This window comes from Arachis ipaensis, chromosome B08 (assembly GCF_000816755.2).
Source record: "Arachis ipaensis cultivar K30076 chromosome B08, Araip1.1, whole genome shotgun sequence".
Lineage (NCBI taxonomy): Eukaryota > Viridiplantae > Streptophyta > Magnoliopsida > Fabales > Fabaceae > Arachis > Arachis ipaensis.
Window position 1 is genome coordinate 21,318,101 of NC_029792.2, and position 23,099 is coordinate 21,341,199.

General features: G+C 35.4%; 5 protein-coding genes across 5 annotated transcripts; all 5 read left to right on the forward strand.

The window, feature by feature from the left end:
* On the forward strand, positions 2,672-3,640 carry LOC110265425. The gene is made up of 2 exons (XM_021108392.1): positions 2,672-2,979; positions 3,062-3,640. Exons 1-2 carry the CDS (start codon positions 2,793-2,795, stop codon positions 3,493-3,495), a joined length of 621 nt encoding a protein of 206 aa, XP_020964051.1. The 5' UTR covers positions 2,672-2,792; the 3' UTR covers positions 3,496-3,640.
* Positions 8,533-9,693, forward strand: LOC107610718 (protein FAR1-RELATED SEQUENCE 5-like). The gene has a single exon (XM_016312725.1). The coding sequence runs from the start codon at positions 8,533-8,535 to the stop codon at positions 9,691-9,693; it is 1,161 nt and encodes a 386-aa protein (XP_016168211.1).
* LOC107610719 (protein FAR1-RELATED SEQUENCE 3-like) lies at positions 9,733-10,525 on the forward strand. The gene is made up of 2 exons (XM_016312726.1): positions 9,733-10,305; positions 10,466-10,525. Exons 1-2 carry the CDS (start codon positions 9,733-9,735, stop codon positions 10,523-10,525), a joined length of 633 nt encoding a protein of 210 aa, XP_016168212.1.
* On the forward strand, positions 14,382-15,329 carry LOC107612408. The gene is made up of 2 exons (XM_016314127.2): positions 14,382-14,614; positions 14,697-15,329. The coding sequence occupies exons 1-2, from the start codon at positions 14,428-14,430 to the stop codon at positions 15,164-15,166; spliced, it is 657 nt and encodes a 218-aa protein (XP_016169613.2). The 5' UTR covers positions 14,382-14,427; the 3' UTR covers positions 15,167-15,329.
* LOC107610720 (protein FAR1-RELATED SEQUENCE 5-like) lies at positions 19,293-21,383 on the forward strand. The gene is made up of 4 exons (XM_016312727.1): positions 19,293-19,340; positions 19,430-19,444; positions 19,574-19,625; positions 20,011-21,383. The coding sequence occupies exons 1-4, from the start codon at positions 19,293-19,295 to the stop codon at positions 21,381-21,383; spliced, it is 1,488 nt and encodes a 495-aa protein (XP_016168213.1).

Here is a 23,099-nt window from a genome sequence, read left to right on the forward strand (position 1 = left end):
TTGTGTGATTCACTCATTTAGTCTTCACGTTTACTTTAGATTGGAGTTGTTGCCGACATATGCTTACCCCTATCATATTTTAACATTTTTTCTTTTGTATATGATAATTAAGGAAAAGAATTATATTTAAATAATTACTAAACCAACTACAAAATATAGACTACATCCAAAAACTGGACATAAAGTCAGTAAGAAATTATAAGGTTTGATGCGTTGTTGTATCCATTAATATTCAGAAACATAGTAGTGATAGCATTTTCAAAGAACTACACTCAATTGTTGTCTTATATTTAAGTCTTAAGGTGCACACATTCTTGTGAACCTCCAAATGTAGAAAGCTATTTACACAATAGATATTTGAATAATTATAAGTGATTCACTTAAATATAGACGCGTATTTAATCTTTCATCGAAGATGTTTTTATATTGAGATATAATTAGTTTTTGTATAATGTATTCCCTGTTTATCACTGCATATTATTTAATTTTTTAAAAGATTTTTTATTCAAAAGAATTAAAAATTATTTAATTTGGACAAATTTTCAAAAAGTAATAAATTAACTGTTACATTTTTTTAAAACACACTCATCAACATAATCATTGATGGCTATTTGATGGCTACAAATCACCAAAATTGTTGGCCCTCTAGCATTGCTCTATATACTCACAAGTTCGCACCTCTTAAAATTTTTTACGAATAAGTAAATAATTAATTTATGTTCTTCTAATATATAAAATAATTACTATATAATTTGTATTTTAAAGATTAAAATTTAGCAATATAAATTTGTTTTATTTTTAATATAAGAATTAAAAAAATAAAATTTTTATAACTGGATATAATCAAACACAATATGTTTAATATTAATGACATTTAAAAAAATTCTTAACAAGCAGTTTCTTTCCTTTTAGTCGAATAATTATTTTTTTAAATTGCACAAATTAATTAAATTCTTTTCATGTACAATCTTTTTAAGACAAAAAAGTAATTAATTAGGATATTGGTCGATATAATTAAAGTCACTATTTTATTAAATTTTTAACTTAAAGAGAAGACCTAGTTAATTTTGGTACAGAAATTTTGAATTCGTAATGTATTGATAGATTTTTTTTTAAATTTTGGTTTTATTTTATTTTCAATTAAACTAATAACTACAGAAGTTAAAGTTCTATTTTGGATTTATATTTGAGCTTCAAACTGATTTTTAAAGTTTTAATTTATTTAGTTTGATTTTCTACTTAGGTATCCATAACTCAAATTAGAGTTTTTAATACTATTGAGTTGTTACTATTATAAATTTTTGGTATTTTGTGTACTCCTTATTTTAGAGATTTTTGATATGAGGAGTACTAGGAGGCCAGCAAAATTTGTGATGTTTAGCCATCAATTAGCCATCATTAATATTTTTAATGGTGTGAGATGATATCTAATGGTGTAGGATTAATCATTTTCCTTTTGATGGTTAAGTGCTGGCCAGATTTCAACAAAAGTGCTAGCCCCCTAGACTTTCTCTTTTGATATTCTTGTACTGTTAGCACTCATATTTTTATTAAAAATATTATGTATACATCAATAATTAAAGACTAAATGAATCATGATGCAATTCTGTATAAATATTATTTAACTTATTTTAAATTTTAAATTATACTTTTAAGTTGACACTTTTTAATTTAAATACTTATATAAATGATACTATTTCTACTCGTTATCACTGTTTTACATGGAATAGAAAACTTATAAATTTAAAATTAATATAAGATATTAAAATTATATATACAATATAAAATTGTTCATGATGGACACTCAATGCAATTTGATGAAATAATAAACACTAAAGAAAGTGTATTTATGAATGTTATATGTGAAACAGTCATTTAAAAAAAATAAACCGTTTATACTGTAATTTTATTTTTAAACAACCTTTATTTTTAATTTAGACTGAATTTTATTTTTATTTGTTAATAATAATAATTCTTTACAGTATGTAATTAATCAATTTATTTCTAATCACATACAACTAAATTACTCTTAATAAAACTTTTGCTTTGAATTAGCGTTTAAAAAAGAGTTAATTGCTAATAAAAAATTATTAGAAAGATAATTTTTTTTCAAAATTTTGACAACAATAAATAATATTATAGATTTTTAGTTTCGCTAATTATTACTCAAAACTGTTCCTAAAGCTGGTTCACATGAATAATTTATCTTACTAAGTTGAACAAGGTTAACACGAATTAACTGTAATATTGTTCCTAACTCTAGTTCGCGCTGTCCATCTAATGACTTTAATTAAGAAATCAGAAAAAGGATCAAACAAGTAATGTATTACAGAGCCAAAATGAAGTACCAGAGACAAAACAAGTATTGTATTTTTTTTTCTGTTATGCTTAATTAGATTATAGTTTAAACTTTATCCTATGTTCATGTGTAATGAGTTTTAAACATAGTACAAAATTTGTAGTTCAATAATTCTTTATTGTAGTTAACTTATACTATTTAAAATGTATACAGTGGCCGTGGCTAACAAAAATTACACACAACCATAGTATTCTAAGCTAATTCACATTTCTTATGATGCACCTACCGAAACTCCATAATGGATTTTCTGGCCAATAGGTCTCCACTCTTTCTGCAAATGAACATAGTAAGTAGGGCCCATTTTATGTGGTGAAGGGGATGGATCTCTTGCCTATTTATACTTGTATCCAGACATTTTCTTGTCTTCACGCTGCCTCGTATAGAACACACATAAGGGCCTTCAAACTCATGTTGTCTCTCCAACCCGATAGCCATGTCGCACCCGATCAACCCTGCCGCCATCGCTGATGAAGTTGCATCTATGGAGCACATCCGGGCACTAATTTGTGTAGCGCAATCAGCGCGGCGACGATCTGGCTCAAGCATTCGTGCTAATCCATGGTCATTCAACCTGAACGATGTCCTTCGCCAGTTGACCCTCGCCGACCGCCACGACCACGGTACGTGCCCGTCATCCTCCACCTACTTGAACATCCCCATCTCGCACATGCAATACTTGTTTGACCACATGTTTCTTTGCAGGAGTCGAATTCGTTCCGGATCGTGATTGGAGCCATGTGGCTCTTTACAAGAGCCGCCAAACCTCACTCCGGCCAGTGTGTACTAGTCTGCACGAACCTCCACCTGTGTACCACAAGCAGACCTACGAATCCACCACCAGGGGAACTGTTCACAGATTTCTAGTTGTCGTTCCAACCGACTCAGAGTATTCCTCTTGCAGTGCGGCCGGTAGATACTCAACGGACGAACATCTTGCGCGCGAAGATGCTACAGCGGCCTTGATGAGAAAGGTGTTGGAGTTGCATTCGATGGTCGTTGATGACTTCAACCACGATTTGTTAGAGGAGGAGAAACTTGTCCACTACGAGACCTGCAACGCGCTTGAACGACTCCGTGCACGTTATCGCGACATGGCTTCATCATTCAGGAAGTATCGCCGCCTGAATCACCCTTAGTACATGTCATCAAGTTCCAAGTCTGTCTCGGAGTAGACGATCCCTACGTCTTCGTAGGCCTCAACGACGTCTTTTTCACAACCAATATCAAGTTACCTTTAGAAATAGGAGAACCTTAAGCCATTAGGAACAATGCTTTTTATTTTGCTATGGCACCAATTTAGATGCTGTACTTTGGTGTACTACGCGATCGAACATTATTCTGCACTTTTACGTTGCCTTTAAATTGGAAACTATTTATCATAGTTTGTGATCTTTTTACATATCCATTTCAATATTAATTAAAAAGATAAAAGGTACCTACATGTCAGTATTATTGTTTTATAAAATGGCTAAAAATTACAAATTTAAATTTAAAAAGTAAAGAAATAAAATGAAGTTTACGAAAACCAAAATATTTTTTATAATTAATTTTGTTAGTGAAGTAACAATGTTACGTATTAAATTAGATTTTGAAGGATTGGCATACATGGGGTTTATATTTTTAAATCGACAAACAGGCTTGTCATCTAAATAAGGCAGGTTAAAAAAGTTTGCATGCGATATTAATGGATTTGAATTCTCTAAATTTTAGATTTTATTTTAGAGTATAAAGTATGATCTTACACCATTAGAAATAATAACACAAAATGAAATATATATACTTTTATTTTCTATTGAATTGTGCAGTGTTAATTTATAATATATTAAAGTATAATGTTCTCATAGATAAGAAAATATGATTTAATATTATTCTTTATTAAAAATCATATCTGTGCAAACGTATTAGAAAATAAGGAGGTTTTTTTGCTGGGAAAAGAATAATCTGAACCCTGAAGAACCAGGTTATAAATTCAAATAATAAAAAATACATAAATTGGTTCACAAATAAAGCAGAATTACATTTGAGAGGAATTTGAAAATAAAGTATAAAATTTTTTATTACAAGAAAGCACCAATGCCACGTCATGCTGGAGGGGATCCCCTTGGTCTCATCGCTGCGTCGTCTTCCCCAACAAGTTGGCATGGACTCAGTGCTACTAGTTGAGGAGATCTAAGAGAAGAGCAAAACAGAGAGATTCATAGAGGAGAGAGACCTCGCCTCGCCGTCGTCGTTGCCGTCGCCACCGCTGTTCATCGCCTCTCCAGATCTAGTCGCAATGTCCAAGTCTCTGAGAATGTTCCATTACGAAGTGGGGGTGTAGGTGGAGGCCACTATCGGAATTCTTTGCAGCCGTTTTTCAGTACTTGAAATCTAATGGAGATATGGAGGAGACAGAGGATTCGATAAGGGTACTAAGCAGCAAGAAGATTGTCTCCCTTAGCTTGAAGTTCATAACAAGATGATGAGTTGGATTAAGGATGTGGAATCAAATGTACTTGCAATTGATGTGCTGGGAGGCGATTCACATAAACAAATTGGTGAAATTTTACAGCCAGAAGAAGATGGGAACACGAACTACCCTGACTTCAAGCCCGAATGTGTTGGGGTGTTCGAGGTCATCTCAATTGACCCAGTCACAATACTGTAGATCCGATGTCGCGACGAGGCTGGAAGCTGATCAATCTTGCTATTATTTTTTTATTAATCAGAGTAATATTTTGTGGATTGTGTTGGTATATAACTTTTTAGGAATTCCGTTACCTGATGCACTGATCCTATTCAACCAAGACACTATGGTTTTTGAGAATAAAATGTTATCTTCCAAAATAATACTAAATAAAAAAATATTGAGAATATTAAAACAATTATAGAATATTTTTTGTTTGATATTGTAAAATTTATCATTGTAATTTTTGTGTATTGTTTACTATTCTAATGTTTTTATAATATGTATTATTGTTCTTATTAGAAATGATAAATTAAATCACTTGGGATTTACTATAAACTCCTTTTCATTTTCTTCAAATTTTTGCAGGAAAAAAAAATCATATGTCAATATGAAAGCTGAAGTTGTACAGGAGAATATGTGTTTCACTGAAATATGTAGTGTTTGATCATTAAGATATGGGTAGTAATTCAGGCAATTTTTTCAGAGTATGGAGTTATGTTACATTATTTTAAGTCCATGTTACAAAAAAATATAATCGGTAAAAAACAATTCATTTTTTGTAAAAAAAACCCGTCTTTAAATAATTGGTCCAACCAAACTATACTGAACCGGTCTGCAAATTCATTAAACTTTGGATCAAACATAAAATTTCTAACACTTGTTGTAAGGATACAATCCTAGCTATTGAATTTGCATCTTTCCACTAGATCCATCAAGGTATGAAAAATACCATCTCCACCAAAGACAAGGTCTAAAAAATAATAGTATGTCATCCAATGAAAGAATATAATTAAAAATAATAATTCTAGAAGTCTAACCGGTTCGATGATCAGTTCAGTTTCGACAACTATGACACAGAGGCAGCAACGAAATATGTTCTGACGAGGATTCCACGCAGCGTGTAGAGAGTCCACAAAGAACATCATCTTCTTCAACGTTCTTGGAACTTTTATATGTTACTATTGGAGGAAGAAGGTCTACGTTGGAGTGGGTGGGATCCAAGTCAGAAGTATGGGTCTATTGGGAATGGGTCGAATTCTGCGGGTTTGGTCTGCTTTTGTGAACCTTAACCCAAATCTAAAAAAAAGACAAGTCAGTCATTAAACTAATAAATTAGATTGCTTCATGTATTTCAACTATTTTATCTTCTCGAAAAAAATAAAAGTCTAATTTTCTTTATAATTTTAATTGTTTTTTCGTTTTTCTATTTTCAGAATGTATAAAAAATAGGACAATAAATAATTATATTTTATAATTTTAATTCTTGCATTAAAAAATTTAGTCTTCACTTTAATTATCTACAATGTGAATGCTTTTTTTTTTCTCCAAATCATCAAAAGGATACACAATTAATATAAATTACTTAAAATAACTTTATGTCATCTGATAAAAATAATAGGCAAATAATTTTTTTCTAACACAAAAGAATTATTTTAAGTAAATAAATCTATAATAAATCGTAAATTAAATGAGATAACGGAGCAAAGGAGTTTATTAAGTTGAAAACAATATGCCATCTAAATTTTAACGAGAGAAAAAATTATGTTTTACATTTTAATTGTTAATTTATAACAATAATAATAAAATTGAATATAAATTTCAAAATAATAATAATAATAACAATAACAATTGAGTTTCATTTTTTCCGGACTTCTTCCAACTGAATCTAGGTTTTTGCTCTCTACTATTTATTTCATTCAGCTTTGTTTTTTATTTAATGGTGAACATCCCAACGGCCAATCCTTTTCGATTTTTGGCTGATTGTTTCTCTGCGGTCCATCTCAACCCATTCTTTTTTATCTTAAAATTACTTAAATGCCCTAACGGTAAACCCAACATAATAACCGTGCTCAACTTTAAACTTGTTTTGACAACCCGTTCAACAACTCATTCCAATAACCCACGTGTCTCAAGGTTATTGGAAGGTCAACCAAAAGTCATTCTTGGTCACTCTTGGCCACCTAATACATTGTCACCACAGAGTTGTCCATAGGTGACTTCTGTGGTGGCCAAGGTATTTGGGTGGATAAGGTGGCTAATAAATATGTAGCCAATTGAAGCGTGACACATGGAATGAATGTTGACTAACTCACAAATGAGTTTGACCATAGAAATAATTAGTTTGGTTAATGAGCCACGGTAAATGTGAGTAAACACCGGTAAGTAGGAAATGTAATGGATTAGTAATTGTAGTTTGTGAGGGTCATTTATTTGAATATCAAAATACTTGAAACAGGGAGAATTGAAATAGAAATCAAAAAGAAAAATTAAAAAATATCCCAAATTTTAGAATTGAATGAGCTTTGTTCTATATCGGAGGAATATGCAATTATGCTGAAATTGTTGAGATGGTTGTTAATCTGTTGTGTTAGGTATTGGATATAATGGTTTTGTTTCCCAAAAAAATGCACAGAGTTGCTTAAATTGAATTTCTAAAAGTAAGTTAATACCTCTATTATGATGCTTAGGAACAAGATGAACCCTGTAATCGACCGCCGAAAAAATTGTTTATTAGGGGCTGCTTGTGATTGGAACAAAAGCAGATCCTTATGACTTTACCAAGAACAGTAAACTTAAATAGAATATTTAACCGTTGTCATGGTCTTGAGGTCCCGATGCTGTAAAATCAAATGACCAAACTTATGCTTTTGAAAACAAAACTATGTGCGTTTAGTATAATTGATTTTTTTTTAAACTGAATTTGATATATTCTTTTAGCAATTCTCTTCTGGTCAACCTTAACCCAAAAATTAAGAAATTATATTTGTAATGTTAGAAACCAATGAGTCAACCAATTTATTTAGACCATACACTGTGATAAACTATTGACTGACAACTATGGACTTCGCTTAATGCTAATTTAAGTAGCAATTTTCTCCATTTAAGTTAATTCCATAAGCGACAATGTGTACGACATGCTTTGTTCCTCAATGGATATTTTTTTTAAATCCAGGGATGTTTGATAGTGAGTCGGATTTGGATGATGGCAGCACGTCAGAGTTGTCAGGTCATTGGACTGATGGTTGGAGCACCGATTCGGGAGATGGGGAATGACTTGAATGAGTTGGAGGAACCGCTGACTGAGGAAGGGGATAGTGGCCATTCCGACAGTGAATACGACGGCAGGGATGGTGGTGGAAGCTATATGCATGCTGCTGCAGAGGATCATGCAAACTCCGAGAATGTCATGGGTAAACAATTCAGCTGTCCAGATCCAGTGATTGCTTCCGTGTTGTTATCTGCAGAATTTAATGGGATTGGAGATGCGTATGCAAGCTATGTCGCGTATGCAAAGGGAATTGGCTTTGCAGTGTGAAAGGGAGATTCTACTAAAGACGAGGAGGGGAATATTATTGGGAAGTTTTTCTACAGTAATCAGCAAGGGCTGCGTGAAAAGAAGCATTACGAGCGAGTTGATAGAAAAAGGACTCATAAACCGGAGACGAGAACGAATTGCAATGCCAAGATTGTGGTGTTTCTGGACAAAAGTTGTAGGAAATGGGGGATGAAAACATTGGTCGAGGAACATAATCACGAATTGGCACCCCAAGAGTTCACTAATGTCATGGCTCCACATAGGAAGATCCCAGAAGGGCACAAAGTGCATATACATAGCATGCATGATGCTGGGTTCAAAACAACCCAAATAATGGGCTTCTTTGCCCACATGTGTGGTGGATATCGGAATCTTAACTTCATTAGTAAGGACTTGTATAATTATATGCATGGAGTTAGGCAATCAAGGATTGTCGAGGGAGATGCAGCCGCAGCAATAAACTACTTGAAGGGCAAGGCTGAGTTGGATCCGATGGCAGTTGTGCAGTATTCTTATTGCGCTGAGAAGCACCTTGGGCACTTATTTTGGTCAGATGGTAACATGCAGCATGACTATGAATGCTTTGGTGATGTGTTAGCATTTGACTCAACGTACAGAAAAAACTTATATAACAGACCTCTTGTGATCTTTTCTGGCACCAACCATCATAGACAGACAATTATTTTTGGGTTTGGTTTGCTAGAGGACGAGAAGATTCCGCCCTACAAATGGTTCTTAAGTAGCTTCTTGGAGGTAATGAGGCAAAAGGAGCAGAAATTCGTTGTCACAGATGGCGATGAATCCATGCGAGAGGCCATTAGATGTGAATTCCCTAGTGCAACACATAGACTATGCACCTGGCATCTTGCTCGAAATGCAGTTGTTAATATTAAAGACAAAGATTTTTGTGCTGCGTTTAAGACTACTGTGTATAGTCATTTTGATATGGAAGAGTTTGACAGATATTGGGTGGACATGATCACGTCATTCGGTTTAGAGGACAACGATTGGGTCGCAAAGACATACGAAAAGAGAGAGATGTGGGCAAATGCTTATTTGTGTGAGAAGTTTTGTGCCGGCATTGGAACCATTTCTCGGTGCGAGGGTATTAATTCATCACTTAAGAAATTTATCAAGTCTGGGAATTGCTTACTTGAGTTGGTCAAGAACCTGGATCGAGTAGTTAAAGATTACCGGAATAACGAGTTCATTGCAGATTACAAGACTCTTTACTCAAATCCGGTGTTGACAATGGGTCTTGAAGCATTGGAAAGATCTGTGAGCAAGTTCTACACGAGGGAAATATTCTATGAGGTGCAAAAACAGATTGAGGGAGTTGGGCCATTGTAGGTGTTGCACAGGGACAGTATCGGTGGCACGGAGAAGTTCATGTTCCGAAAGTATCAAAAGCCCTATCATGTATACTCGGTTTTCGTGGATAGAAGTTGTGATAAGTATGAATGTTCTTGTAAGTTGTGGGAGAGATTAGAGATACCTTGCTGCCATATATTTTGTGTCCTGAAAGAGCTAGAGAAAGAAGAATTGCTGAGCCGATTGGTCCTGCGCAGGTGGTGCAAAGATGCCAAGGTCGCCGATAGTAGTAGTCAGCATGCCTCAGTCAGTCCCACAGATGGATTTCGTGTTAGATACAGTGCATTGTGGAGTGCTTGCCTGTCACTATGTTTTACAGCCGCGCAATGCACGGAAACATACAACACTACCATAACAGAGGTGGCCAGAATGTCGAGGGAGTTTGAATCTCTAGGTGGCATAGGACAAAGGAGCAGTCGTGTTCAAGTAGGAGCGGATGAAACTCACATTCTCGACCCAAAGATTATCAGGTCCAAGGGTGCACCTCGGGGGAGCACAAATGCGAATAATGGGAGGCGTTGTAGGCGGTGCCTCAGATTTGGCCACGACAGAAGAAATTGCACTGCCATGGATGACGATGTTGTTGATGAGGTATGTATTTGTTGATTAATTCCTGGTATTCTGGTGATCCGTATTCGCTTGATGTGGTACTTCTTGACATTTATACTTGTTACTTATGTCATGATAGTTCTAGTGCATTAATGTTTTGAACTATACCATTTGATTGCACAAGCGATTTATTTGTTTGCAGGATGGTGGATCCGGTTGTAGGCCAGTTTATACTTCCGGAAAGAGGTCACGACGAAAGTAGGTTCATGGTCAGGACTGCATGTGATTGAAGTCTTTAGGTGGTTAGGAAAAATTTACATAGTTGTACCTTGGTTGTTCAATATAAATGATTCTAGTTGTGCTATCAATTTAGTTGGTTTTTTTGGTAGGTTAATGTGATGTAAACATTGGTTATTATGTGATGGTTGTCCCATGAATGAGACCTTTTTGAGGCATTACTTTGGGTGTTGAGTGCAAGTAGTTTGTTCTATTCCTGTCATGGCTCCTTCATTTTGATTTTAGCTATTATTAAGGCAGGTTTTTTTTCTTATCCTTTGTTACTGTGAAGAATTTTTAAGCCACGCAGTAACTTATGTCATTCACTTACTTATGTAGTTCCAAGTTTTGAATTTCTTTTTTTGAGCATGTCTAAACTGTTGGCCATTAAAATAAGGCTAGAATTGTAACTAAAAGAAATCATTACTTAACATTAGGCATTTGTGCAATCTAACTTTTCATCAATATCAAATCACCAATAAAAGGATATAACTTTTCATCAATATCAAATTACCAACAAAAGGAGATGCATCAGGTCACGCTTGAAAAAATATATTCCATTAACTGCAACGTTGTTGGGGAGTGGAAAAAATATATTCCATCAATTGCAACGTTGTTGGTGAGTGGACCTGTATTATTAACAATTTGCCATGCATGAATGCTTTGTGTTGACAGTTTAAATGGTTGAATCTATGAACATAAAAGGTGCTGCTAATGACAGTAAGAAACTTCATCTAAAAGTTATAGTCATTGTACAAAAGTATACACCAAAGTTATCGGGCATCCATTTCTGAAGGCACACCAACAAAAGTATGCCACTCAATCTGTATTCTCTAACCATTACTAAAGGCTATGCCAACAATGTTGTAAATTAAAGCCTACACGCCATTCAAAATATATATGTCCGGTAGCATCAAATCCACATAACATGTTAAATATCACATGTGCTGCAGCACAAACAGATCAGTTTTCACTTACATATTGGTTACACAAATGACCTTACAAAATAGCACAACTAAAAAGTCCTTGAACGGAACAAAAGTTTGTATGCCTCAAACCAAAGAAACAGATTCAGCGGCAAAGTACGCCTTCCAGATTGCTACCATGGAGCAATTGTGAAACTCCTCCAGTAATTTAGAGCTGCTTCAACGGTTTCCATTCTGTTATCATTGTGATACTTTAAAACCATGTCGATTGCAAGGCGCATCCTTCTATAATCAGGCTCAAACTGAAATGCCTATAATAATCACAAGCGCGTTATGGGTTAGGATACGCAGTAGTGCAGCTTTACATTTGACGATATTTCATACAAGCTCATTGGGAAGTGAGGTAATTCATTATAGTTGCATGTAAGGTAAGTGCAGATGATACCTCGATATTGTAGTCATAGAACAAGTGGTACATGATCATCCACTATGCAACAAATACGCCACAATCATTGCTATTCGGGTTATTGGCCCCGTGTTTGATAACAAGACAAATCAAGTCACCCAATCAGATTTCAATTTTTTTTTAACCAATTGAAGTAACGTAATAGTTGCAACCATTAAATATAAATTTTACTTTGTTCTACGTCTAAATAATTCACCTTTCAAGAAGTTGTTGGGCAACTTCAGGCTCCTTTATGTCAAACTCACTGCATTCTATTTTGTCAGTATTTGCATTAGCATACCAAGCACGGTCATCCAAGAGGTCATCCAGAAATATTGCCTGTGTAACAATAATAGTTCATTTGTGTTAATTATGTCTAGTTTAATGCAAGAATTAGGTTGGGAATTTTAAATAAATAACTATAACCAAATGGTCCGAAATTAAACTATCGCAACATACACTTATCGCAAACACAGCAACCTTAATTTTGAATTTCAACATGTGAACTGTTTTTGCATGTGATTTTATTACCAAGGTAGAGGAAGATCCAGTTACTCCAACGGTAAATTAAGACTGCAAAGTTGATTTAATCATGACTTTTGGATTTTTTAAACAAATTGGAATGGTTAGTATTCTACAATATAAGTCACCCATTCTTTTCAACTCATAGCAGTACATTTGATGTGGATATTAAAGGAAGACACCAGGATTCGATAGGTGGAGGCCTTTAATTCAACACCCCATGGCTAGTAGTTTTGTCGACACTAATGCAACTTGATATACAGTTACATGTTAAGGTCATGCAGTATAGAAATGGGGACATACGCTTTTTTCAAAAAATCGTTCATTGTCATTACTACGCAGTTAGGCTATTTAGACCTTACGGAATAAGAACATTACCAATTTTCGGATCTGGCGACGTCTCTTTGACCTGGCTGTTGGGGACCGCAACGAGTCAAGATACACCAGTTGCTTTCGTGAGAGGTCAACAATAACGAGAAACCTATGGTTATCATACCACATAGGGCAGTAAATCTACCACAAAATTACCGGAGACAAAGTGTGTAATTAGTCATGTACGATGGTCATGTAGGCAGCAGGCAGAAATTTAATCATGTTTAAGTACCTTCAGCACTTCGTCAGCGTAGCCCATAAAATTCTTGCGTATAGCAGAAATGGTTGCTTCAGGTATAGGTCCTCGCCCAGTCGCTATTTGCTACAAATAAAAAATATTACATCGCCAGTCAGAGTTTCAGTTAATTAAAAACCACGTGTACAGGGACGGATCAACTTCGGAGATTGATGGCTACTAATCACAAAAGTTGCTGGCCCCCTAGCATTGCTCTATATACTCACAAGTTTGCACCTCTTAAAATCTTTTACGAATAAGTAAATAATTAATTTATGTTCGTCTAATATATAAAATAATTACTATATAATTTGTATTTTAAAGATTAAAATTTAGTAATATAAATTTGTTTTATTTTTAATATAAGAATAAAAAAAATAAAATTTGTTCATGATGGACACTCAATGCAATTTGATGAAATAGTAAACACTAAAGAAAGTGTATTTATGAATGTTATATGTGAAACAGTCATTTAAAAAAAATAAACCGTTTATACTGTAATTTTATTTTTAAACAAACTTTATTTTTAATTTAGACTGAATTTTATTTTTATTTGTTAATAATAATAATTATTTACAGTATGTAATTAATCAATTTATTTCTAATCACATACAACTAAATTACTCTTAATAAAACTTTTGCTTTGAATTAGCGTTTAAAAAAGAGTTAATTGCTAATAAAAAATTATAAGAAAGATAATTTTTTTTCAAAATTTTGACAACAATAAATAATATTATAGATTTTTAGTTTCGCTAATCATTACTCAAAACTGTTCCTAAAGCTGGTTCACATGAATAATTTATCTTACTAAGTTGAACAAGGTTAAGACGAATTAACTGTAATATTGTTCCTAACTCTAGTTCGCGTTGTCCATCTAATGACTTTAATTAAGAAATCAGAAAAAGGATCAAACAAGTAATGTATTACAGAGCCAAAATGAAGTACCAGAGCCAAAACAAGTATTGTATTTTTTTTCTGTTATGCTTAATTAGATTATAGTTTAAACTCTATCCTATGTTCATGTGTAATGAGTTTTAAACATGGTACAAAATTTGTAGTTCAATAATTCTTCATTGTATTTAACTTATACTATTTAAAATGTATACAGTGGCCGTGGCTAACAAAAATTACACACAAGCATAGTATTCTAAGCTAATTCACATTTCTTATGATGCACCTACCGAAACTCCATAATGGTTTTTCTGGCCAATAGGTCTCCACTCTTTCTGCAAATAAACATAGTAAGTGGGGCCCATTTTATGTGGTGAAGGGGATGGATCTCTTGCCTATTTATACTTGTATCCAGACATTTTCTTGTCTTCACACTGCATCGTATAGAACACACATAAGGGCCTTCAAACTCACGTTGTCTCTCCAACCCGACAGCCATGTCGCACCCGATCAACCCTGCCGTCACCGCTGATGAAGTTGCATCTATGGAGCACATCCGGGCACTAATTCGTGCAGCGCAATCAGCGCGGCGACGATCTGGCTCAAGCATTCGTGCTAATCCATGGTCATTCAACCAGAACGATGTCCTTCGCCAGTTGACCCTCGCCGACCGCCACGACCACGGTACCTGTCCGTCATCCTCCACCTACTAGAACATACCCATTTCGCACATGCAATACGTGTTTGACCACATGTTTCTTTGCAGGAGTCGAATTCGTTCCGGATCGTGATTGGAGCCATGTGGCTCTTTACAAGAGCCGCCAAACCTCACTCCGGCAAGTGTGTACTAGTCTACACGAACCTCCGCCTGTGTACCACAAGCAGACCTACGAATCCACCACCAGGGGAACTGTTCACAGATTCCTGGTTGTCATTCCAACCGACTCGGAGTATTCCTCTTGCAGTGCGGCTGGTAGATACTCAACGGACGAACATCTTGCGCGCGAAGATGCTGCAGCGGCCTTGATGAGAAAGGTGTTGGAGTTGCATTCGATGGTCGTTGATGACTTCAACGATGACTTGTTAGAGGAGGAGAAACTTGTCCACTACGAGACCCGCAACGCGCTTGAACGACTCCGTGCACATTATCGCGACATGGCTTCATCATTCAGGAATTATCGCCGCCTGAATCACCTTGAGTACATGTCATCAAGTTTCGAGTCTGTCTCAGAGTAGACGATCCCTACGTCTTCGTAGGCCTCAACGACGTCTTTTTCACAACCGATATCAAGTTACCTTTAGAAATAGGAGAACCTTAAGCCATTAGGAACAATGCTTTTTATTTTGCTATGGCACCAATTTAGATGCTGCACTTTGGTGTACTACGCGATCGAACATTATTCTGCACTTTTACGTTGCCTTTAAATTGGAAACTATTTATCATAGTTTGTGATCTTTTTACATATCCATTTCAATATTAATTAAAAAGATAAAAGGTACCTACATGCCAGTATTATTGTTTTATAAAATGGCAAAAAATTACAAATTTAAATTTAAAAAGTAAAGAAATAAAATGAAGTTTACGAAAACCAAAATTTTTTTATAATTAATTTTGTTAGTGAAATAACAATGTTACGTATTAAATTAGATTTTGAAGGATTGGCATACATGGCGTTTATATTTTTAAATCGACAAACAGGCTTGTCGTCTAAATAAGGCAGGTTAAAAAAGTTTGCATGCGATATTAATGGATTTAAATTCTCTAAATTTTAGATTTTATTTTAGAGTATAAAGTATGATCTTACACCATTAGAAATAATAACACAAAATGAAATATATATATTTTTATTTTCTATTGATTGTGCAGTGTTAATTTATAATATATTAAAGTATAATGTTCTCATAGATAAGAAAATATGATTTAATATTATTCTTTTTTAAAAATCATATCTGTGCAAACGTATTAGAAAATAAGGAGGTTTTTTTGTTGGGAAAAGAATAATCTGAACCCTGAAGAACCAGGTTATAAATTCAAATAATAAAAAATACATAAATTGGTTCACAAATAAAGTAGAATTACAGTTGAGAGGAATTTGAAAAAAAAGTATAAAATTTTTTATTACAAGAAAGTACCAATGCCGCGTCAAGCTGGAGGGGATCCCCTTGGTCTCATCGCTGTGTCGTCTTCCCCGGCAAGTTGGCGTGGACTCAGTGCTGCTGGTTGAGGAGATCTAAGAGAAGATCAAAACAGAGAGATTCATAGAGGAGAGAGACCTCGCCTCGCCGTCGTCGTTGCCGTCGCCACCGCTGTTCATCGCCTCTCCAAATCTAGTCGCAACATCCAAGTCTCTGAGAATGTTCCATTACGAAGTGGGGGTGTAGGTGGAGGCCACTATCGGAATTCTTTGCAGCCGTTTTTTAGTACTTGAAATCTAATGGAGATATGGAGGAGACAGAGGATTCGATAAGGGTACTAAGCAGCAAGAAGATTGTCTCCCTTGGCTTGAAGTTCATAACAAGATGATGAGTTGGATTAAGGATGTGGAATCAAATGTACCTGCAATTGATGTGCTGGGAGGCAATTCAAATAAACAAATCGGTGAAATTTTACAGCAAGAGGAAGATGGGAACACGAACTACCCTGACTTCAAGCCCGAATGTCTTGGGGTGTTCGAGGTCATCTCAATTGACCCAGTCACAATACTGCAGATCCGATGTCGCGACGAAGCTGGAAGCTGATCAATCTTGCTATTATTTTTTTATTAATCAGAGTAGTATTTTGTGGATTGTGTTGGTATATAACTTTTTAGGAATTCCGTTACCTAATGCACTGATTCTATTCAACCAAGACACTATGGTTTTTGAGAATAAAATGTTAACTTCCAAAATAATACTAAATAAAAAAATATTGAAAATATTAAAACAATTATAGAATATTTTTTGTTTGATATTGTAAAATTTATCATTGTAATTTTTGTGTATTGTTTATTATTCTAATTTTTTTATAATATGTATTATTGTTCCTATTAGAAATGATAAATTAACTCACTTGGGATTTACTATAAACTCCTTTTCATTTTCTTCAAATTTTTGCAGGAAAGAAAAATCATATGTCAATATGAAAGTTGAAGTTGTACAGGAGAATATGTGTTTCACTGAAATATGTAGTGTTTGATCATTAAGATATGGGTAGTAATTCAGGAAATTTTTTCAGAGTATGGAGTTATGTTACATTATTTTAAGTCCATGTTACAAAAAAAATATAATTCGTAAAAAACAATTTATTTTTTGTAAAAAAAACAGTCTTTAAATAATTGGTCCAACCAAACTATACTGAACCGGTCTGCAAATTCATTAAACTTTGGGTCAAACATAGAATTTCTATCACTTGTTGTAAGGATACAATCCTAGCTATTGAATTTGCATCTTTCCACTAGATCCATCAAGGTATGAAAAATACCATCTCCACCAAAGACAAGGTCTAAAAAATAATAGTATGCCATCCAATGAAAGAATATAATTAAAAATAATAATTCTAGAAGTCTAACCGGTTCGATGATCAGTTCAGTTTCGACAACTATGACACAGAGGCAGCAACGAAATATGTTCTGACGAGGATTCCACGACAGCGTGTAGAGAGTCCACAAAGAACATCATCTTCTTCAACGTTCGTGGAACTTTTATATGTTACTATTGGAGGAAGAAGGTCTACGTTGGAGTGGGTGGGATCCAAGTCGGAAGTATGGGTCTGTTGGGAATGGGTCGAACTCTGCGGGTTTGGTCTGCTTTTGTGAACCTTAACCCAAATCTAAAAAAAAGACAAGTCAGTCATTAAACTAATAAATTAGATTGCTTCATGTATTTCAACTATTTTATCTTCTCGAAAAAAATAAAAGTCTAATTTTCTTTATAATTTTAATTGTTTTTTCGTTTTTCTATTTTCAGAATGTATAAAAAATAGGACAATAAATAATTATATTTTATAATTTTAATTCTTGCATTAAAAAATTTAGTCTTCACTTTAATTATCTACAATGTGAATGCTTTTTTTTTCTCCAAATCATCAAAAGGATACACGATTAATATAAATTACTTAAAATGACTTTATGTCATCTGATAAAAATAATTGGCAAATAATTTTTTTCTAACACAAAAGAATTATTTTAAGTAAATAAATCTATAATAAATCGTAAAGTAAACGAGATAACGGAGCAAAGGAGTTTATTAAGTTGAAAACAATATGCCATCTAAATTTTAACGAGAGAAAAAATTATGTTTTACATTTTAATTGTTAAGTTATAACAATAATAATAAAATTGAATATAAATTTCAAAATAATAATAATAATAATAATAATAATAATAATAATAATAATAATAATAACAATTGAGTTTCATTTTTTCCGGACTTCTTCCAACTGAATCTAGGTTTTTGCTCTCTACTATTTATTTCATTCAGCTTTGTTTTTTATTTAATGGTGAACATCCCAACGGCCCATTCTTTTCGGTTTTTGGCTGATTGTTTCTCTGCGGTCCATCTTAACCCATTCTTTTTTATCTTAAAATTACTTAAATGCCCTAACAGTAAACCCAAAATAATAACCGTGCTCAACTTTAAACTTGCTTTGACAACCCGTTCAGCAACTCATTCCAATAACCCACGTGTCTCAAGGTTATTGGAAGGTCAACCAAAAGTCATTCTTGGTCACTCTTGGTCACCTAATACATTGTCACCACAGAGTTGCCCATAGGTGACTTTTGTGGTGGCCAAGGTATTTGGGTGGACAAGGTGGCTAATAAATATGTAGCCAATTGAAGCGTGACACATGGAATGAATGTTGACTAACTCACAAATGAGTTTGACCATAGAAATAATTGGTTTGGTTAATGAGCCACGGTAAATGTGAGTAAACACCGGTAAGTAGGAAAAATGTAATGGATTAGTAATTGTAGTTTGTGAGAGTCATTTATTCGAATTTGAAAATACTTGAAACAAGGGGAATTGAAATAGAAATCAAAAAGAAAAATTAAAAAATATCCCAAATTTTAGAAATGAATGAGCAGACCTTCAAGAAAGTTAGAGAAGTTAGGGTTCATCTTGAAGCTGTGCAAACTGTTGCGGGAGGTGGCTGCATGCCATCCCCAAAGAGGCGATTGGAATCTATGTCGGCGATTCAGCAAGGAAGAGCAGAAGAATAGTGGAACGGTAGGGTTCGCGCCATCGTTGCCTCTCCTCTGTCTCCTTTGAAGTGCCCATTCGATCTCTCTCAAGGGTGGAACCCTTGAACTCTGGAGGCTGGTTCTGGATCTCTGACTCGCTGGTGTCCCTTGTGTCTGCTGGGTTGTGTCGTTGCTCTTCGGAAATGGTGAAATTTGGCTCCTATTCGTTCCTATTCTGCGCTCTTACATTGGTGAGTATAATTTTTTAGCTTTGTTCTATATCGGAGGAATATGCAATTATGCTGAATTTGTTGAGATGGTTGTTAATTTGTTGTATTAGGCATTGGATATACTGGTTTTGTTTCCCAAAAAAATGCACAGAGTTGCTTAAATTGAATTTCTGAAAGTAAGTTAATACCTCTATTATGATGCTTAGGAACAAGATGAACCCTGTAATCGACAACCGAAAAAAATTGTTTATTAGGGGCTGCTTGTGATTGGAACAAAAGCAGATCCTTATGACTTTACCAAGAACAGTAAACTTAATAGAATATTTAACCGTTGTCATGGTCTTGAGGTCCCGATGCTGTAAAATCAAATGACCAAACTTATGCTTTTGAAAACAAAACTATGTGCGTTTAGTATAAATGATTTTGGTTAAACTGAATTTGATATATTCTTTTAGCAATTCTCTTCTGGTCAACCTTAACCCAAAAATTAAGAAATTATCTTTGTAATGTTAGAAACTAATGAGTCAACCAATTTATTTAGACCATACACTGTGATAAACTATTGACTGACGACTATGGACTTCGCTTAATGCTAATTTAAGTAGCAATTTTCTCCATTTAAGTTAATTCCATAAGTGACAATGTGTACGACATGCTTTGTTCCTCGATGGATATTTTTTTTTAAATCCAGGGAAGTCTGATAGTGAGTCAGATTTGGATGATGGCAGCACGTCAGAGTTGTCAGGTCATTGGACTGATGGTTGGAGCACCAATTCGGGAGATGGGGATGACTTGAACGGGTTGGAGGAACCGCTGACTAAGGAAGGGGATAGTGGCCATTCCGACAGTGAATACGACGGTAGGGATGGTGGTGGAAGCTATATGCATGCTGCTGCAGAGGATCCTGCAAACTCCGAGAATGTCATGGGTAAACAATTCAGTTGTCCAGACCCTGTGATTGCTTCCGTGTTGTTATCTGCAGAATTTAATGGGATTGGAGATGCGTATGCAAGCTATGTCGCGTATGCAAAGGGAATTAGCTTTGCAGTGCGAAAGGGAGATTCTATTAAAGACGAGGAGGGGAATATTGTTAGGAAGTTTTTCCTCTGCAATCGGCAAGGGCTGCGTGAAAAGAAGCATTACGAGCGAGTTGATAGAAAAAGGACTCATAAACCGGAGACGAGAACGAATTGCAATGCCAAGCTTGTGGTGTTTCTGGACAAAAGTTGTAGGAAATGGCGGACGAAAACATTGGTCGAGGAACATAATCACGAATTGGTGCCCCAGGAGTTCACTAATGTCATGGCTCCACATAGGAAGATCCTAGAAGGGGACAAAGCGCATATACATAGCATGCATGAAGCTGGGTTCAAAACAACTCAAATAATGGGCTTCTTTGCCCACATGTGTGGTGGATATCGGAATCTTAACTTCATTAGTAAGGACTTGTATAATTATATGGATGGAGTTAGGCAATCAAGGATTGTCGAGGGAGATACAGCCGCAGCAATAAGCTATTTGAAGGGCAAGGCTGAGTTGGATCCGATGGCAGTTGTACAGTACTCTTATTACGCTGAGAAGCACCTTGGGCACCTATTTTGGTCATATGGTAACATGCAGCATGACTATGAATGCTTTGGTGATGTGTTAGCATTTGACTCAACGTACAGAAAAAACTTATATAACAGACCTCTTGTGATCTTTTCTGGCACCAACCATCATAGACAGACAATTATTTTTGGGTTTGATTTGCTAGAGGACGAGAAGATTCCGTCCTACAAATGGTTGTTAAGTAGCTTCTTGGAGGTAATGAGGCACAAGGAGCCGAAAGTCGTTGTCACAGATGGCGATGAATCCATGCGAGAAGCCATTAGATGTGAATTCCCTAGTGCGACACATAGACTATGCACCTGGCATCTTGCTCAAAATGCAGTTGTTAATATTAAAGACAAAGATTTTTGTGCTGCGTTTAAGACTGCTGTGTATGGTCACTTTGATATGGAAGAATTTGACAGATATTGGGTAGACATGATCACGTCATTCGGTTTAGAGGACAACGATTAGGTCGCAAAGACATACGAAAAGAGAGAGATGTGGGAAAATGCTTATTTGTGTGAGAAGTTTTATGCCGGCATACGAACCACTTCTCAGTGCGAGGGTATTAATTCATCACTTAAGAAATTTATCAAGTCTGGGAATTGCTTACTTGAGCTGGTCGAGAACCTGGATCGAGTAGTTAAAGATTACTGGAATAACGAGTTCATTGCAGATTACAAGACTCTTTACTCAAATCCGGTGTTGACAACGGGTCTTGAAGCATTGGAAAGATCTGTGAGCAAGTTCTACATGAGGAAAATATTCTATGAGGTGCAAAAACAGATTGAGGGAGTTGGGGCATTGTTAGTGTTGCACAGGGACAGTATCGGTGGCATGGAGAAGTTCATGTTCTGAAAGTATCGAAAGCCCCATCATGTATACTCGGTTTTCGTGGATATAAGTTGTGATAAGTATGAATGTTCTTGTAAGTTGTGGGAGAGATTAGGGATACCTTGCTGCCATATATTTTGTGTCCTGAAAGAGCTAGAGAAAGAAGAATTGCCGAGCCGATTGGTCCTGCGCAGGGGGTGCAAAGATGCCAAGGTCGCCGATAGTAGTAGTCAGCATGCCTCAGTCAATCCCACGGATGGATTTTGTGTTAGATACGGTGCATTGTGGAGTGCCTGCCTGTCACTGTATTTTACAGCCGCGCAATGCATGGAAACATACAACACTGCCATGACAGAGGTAGCCAGAATGTCGAGGGAGTTTGAATCTCTAGGTGGCATAGGGCAAAGGAGCAGTCGTGTTCAAGTAGGAGCGGATGAAACTCACATTCTCGACCCAAAGGTTATCAGGTCCAAGGGTGCACCTCGGGGTAGCACAAATGCGAATAACGGGAGGCGTTGTAGGCGGTGCCTCGGATTAGGCCACGACAGAAGAAATTGCACTGCCATGGATGACGATGTTGTTGATGAGGTATGTATTTGTTGATTAATTCCTGGTATTCTGGTGATCCGTATGCGCTTGATGTGGTAATTCTTGACATCTATACTTATTACTTATGTCATGATAGTTCTAGTGCATTAATGTTTTGAACTATACCATTTGATTGCACAAGCGATTTATTTGTTTGCAGGGTGGTGGATCCGGCTGTAGGCCAGTTTATACTTCCGGAAAGAGGTCACGACGAAAGTAGGTTCATGGTCATGACTGCATGTGATTGAAGTCTTTAGGTGGTTAGGAAAAATTTACATAGTTGTACCTTGGTTGTTCAATGTAAATGATTCTAGTTGTGCTGTCAATTTAGTTGGTTTTTTTGGTAGGTTAATGTGATGTAAACATTGGTTATTATGTGATGGTTGTCCCATAAATGAGACCTTTTTGAGGCATTACTTTTGGTGTTGAGTGCAAGTAGTTTGTTCTATTCCTATCATGGCTCCTTCATTTTGATTTTCGCCATTATTAAGGCAGGTTTTTTTTTTCTTATCTTTTGTTACTGTGAAGAATTTTTAAGCGACGCAGTAACTTATGTCATTCACTTACTTATGTAGTTCCAAGTTTTGAATTTCTTTTTTTGAGCATGTCTAAACTGTTGGCCATTAAAATAAGGCTAGAATTGTAACTAAAAGAAATCATTACTTAACATTAGGCATTTGTGCAATCTAACTTTTCATCAATATCAAATCACCAACAAAAGGAGATGCATTAGGTCACACTTGAAAAAATATATTCCATTAACTG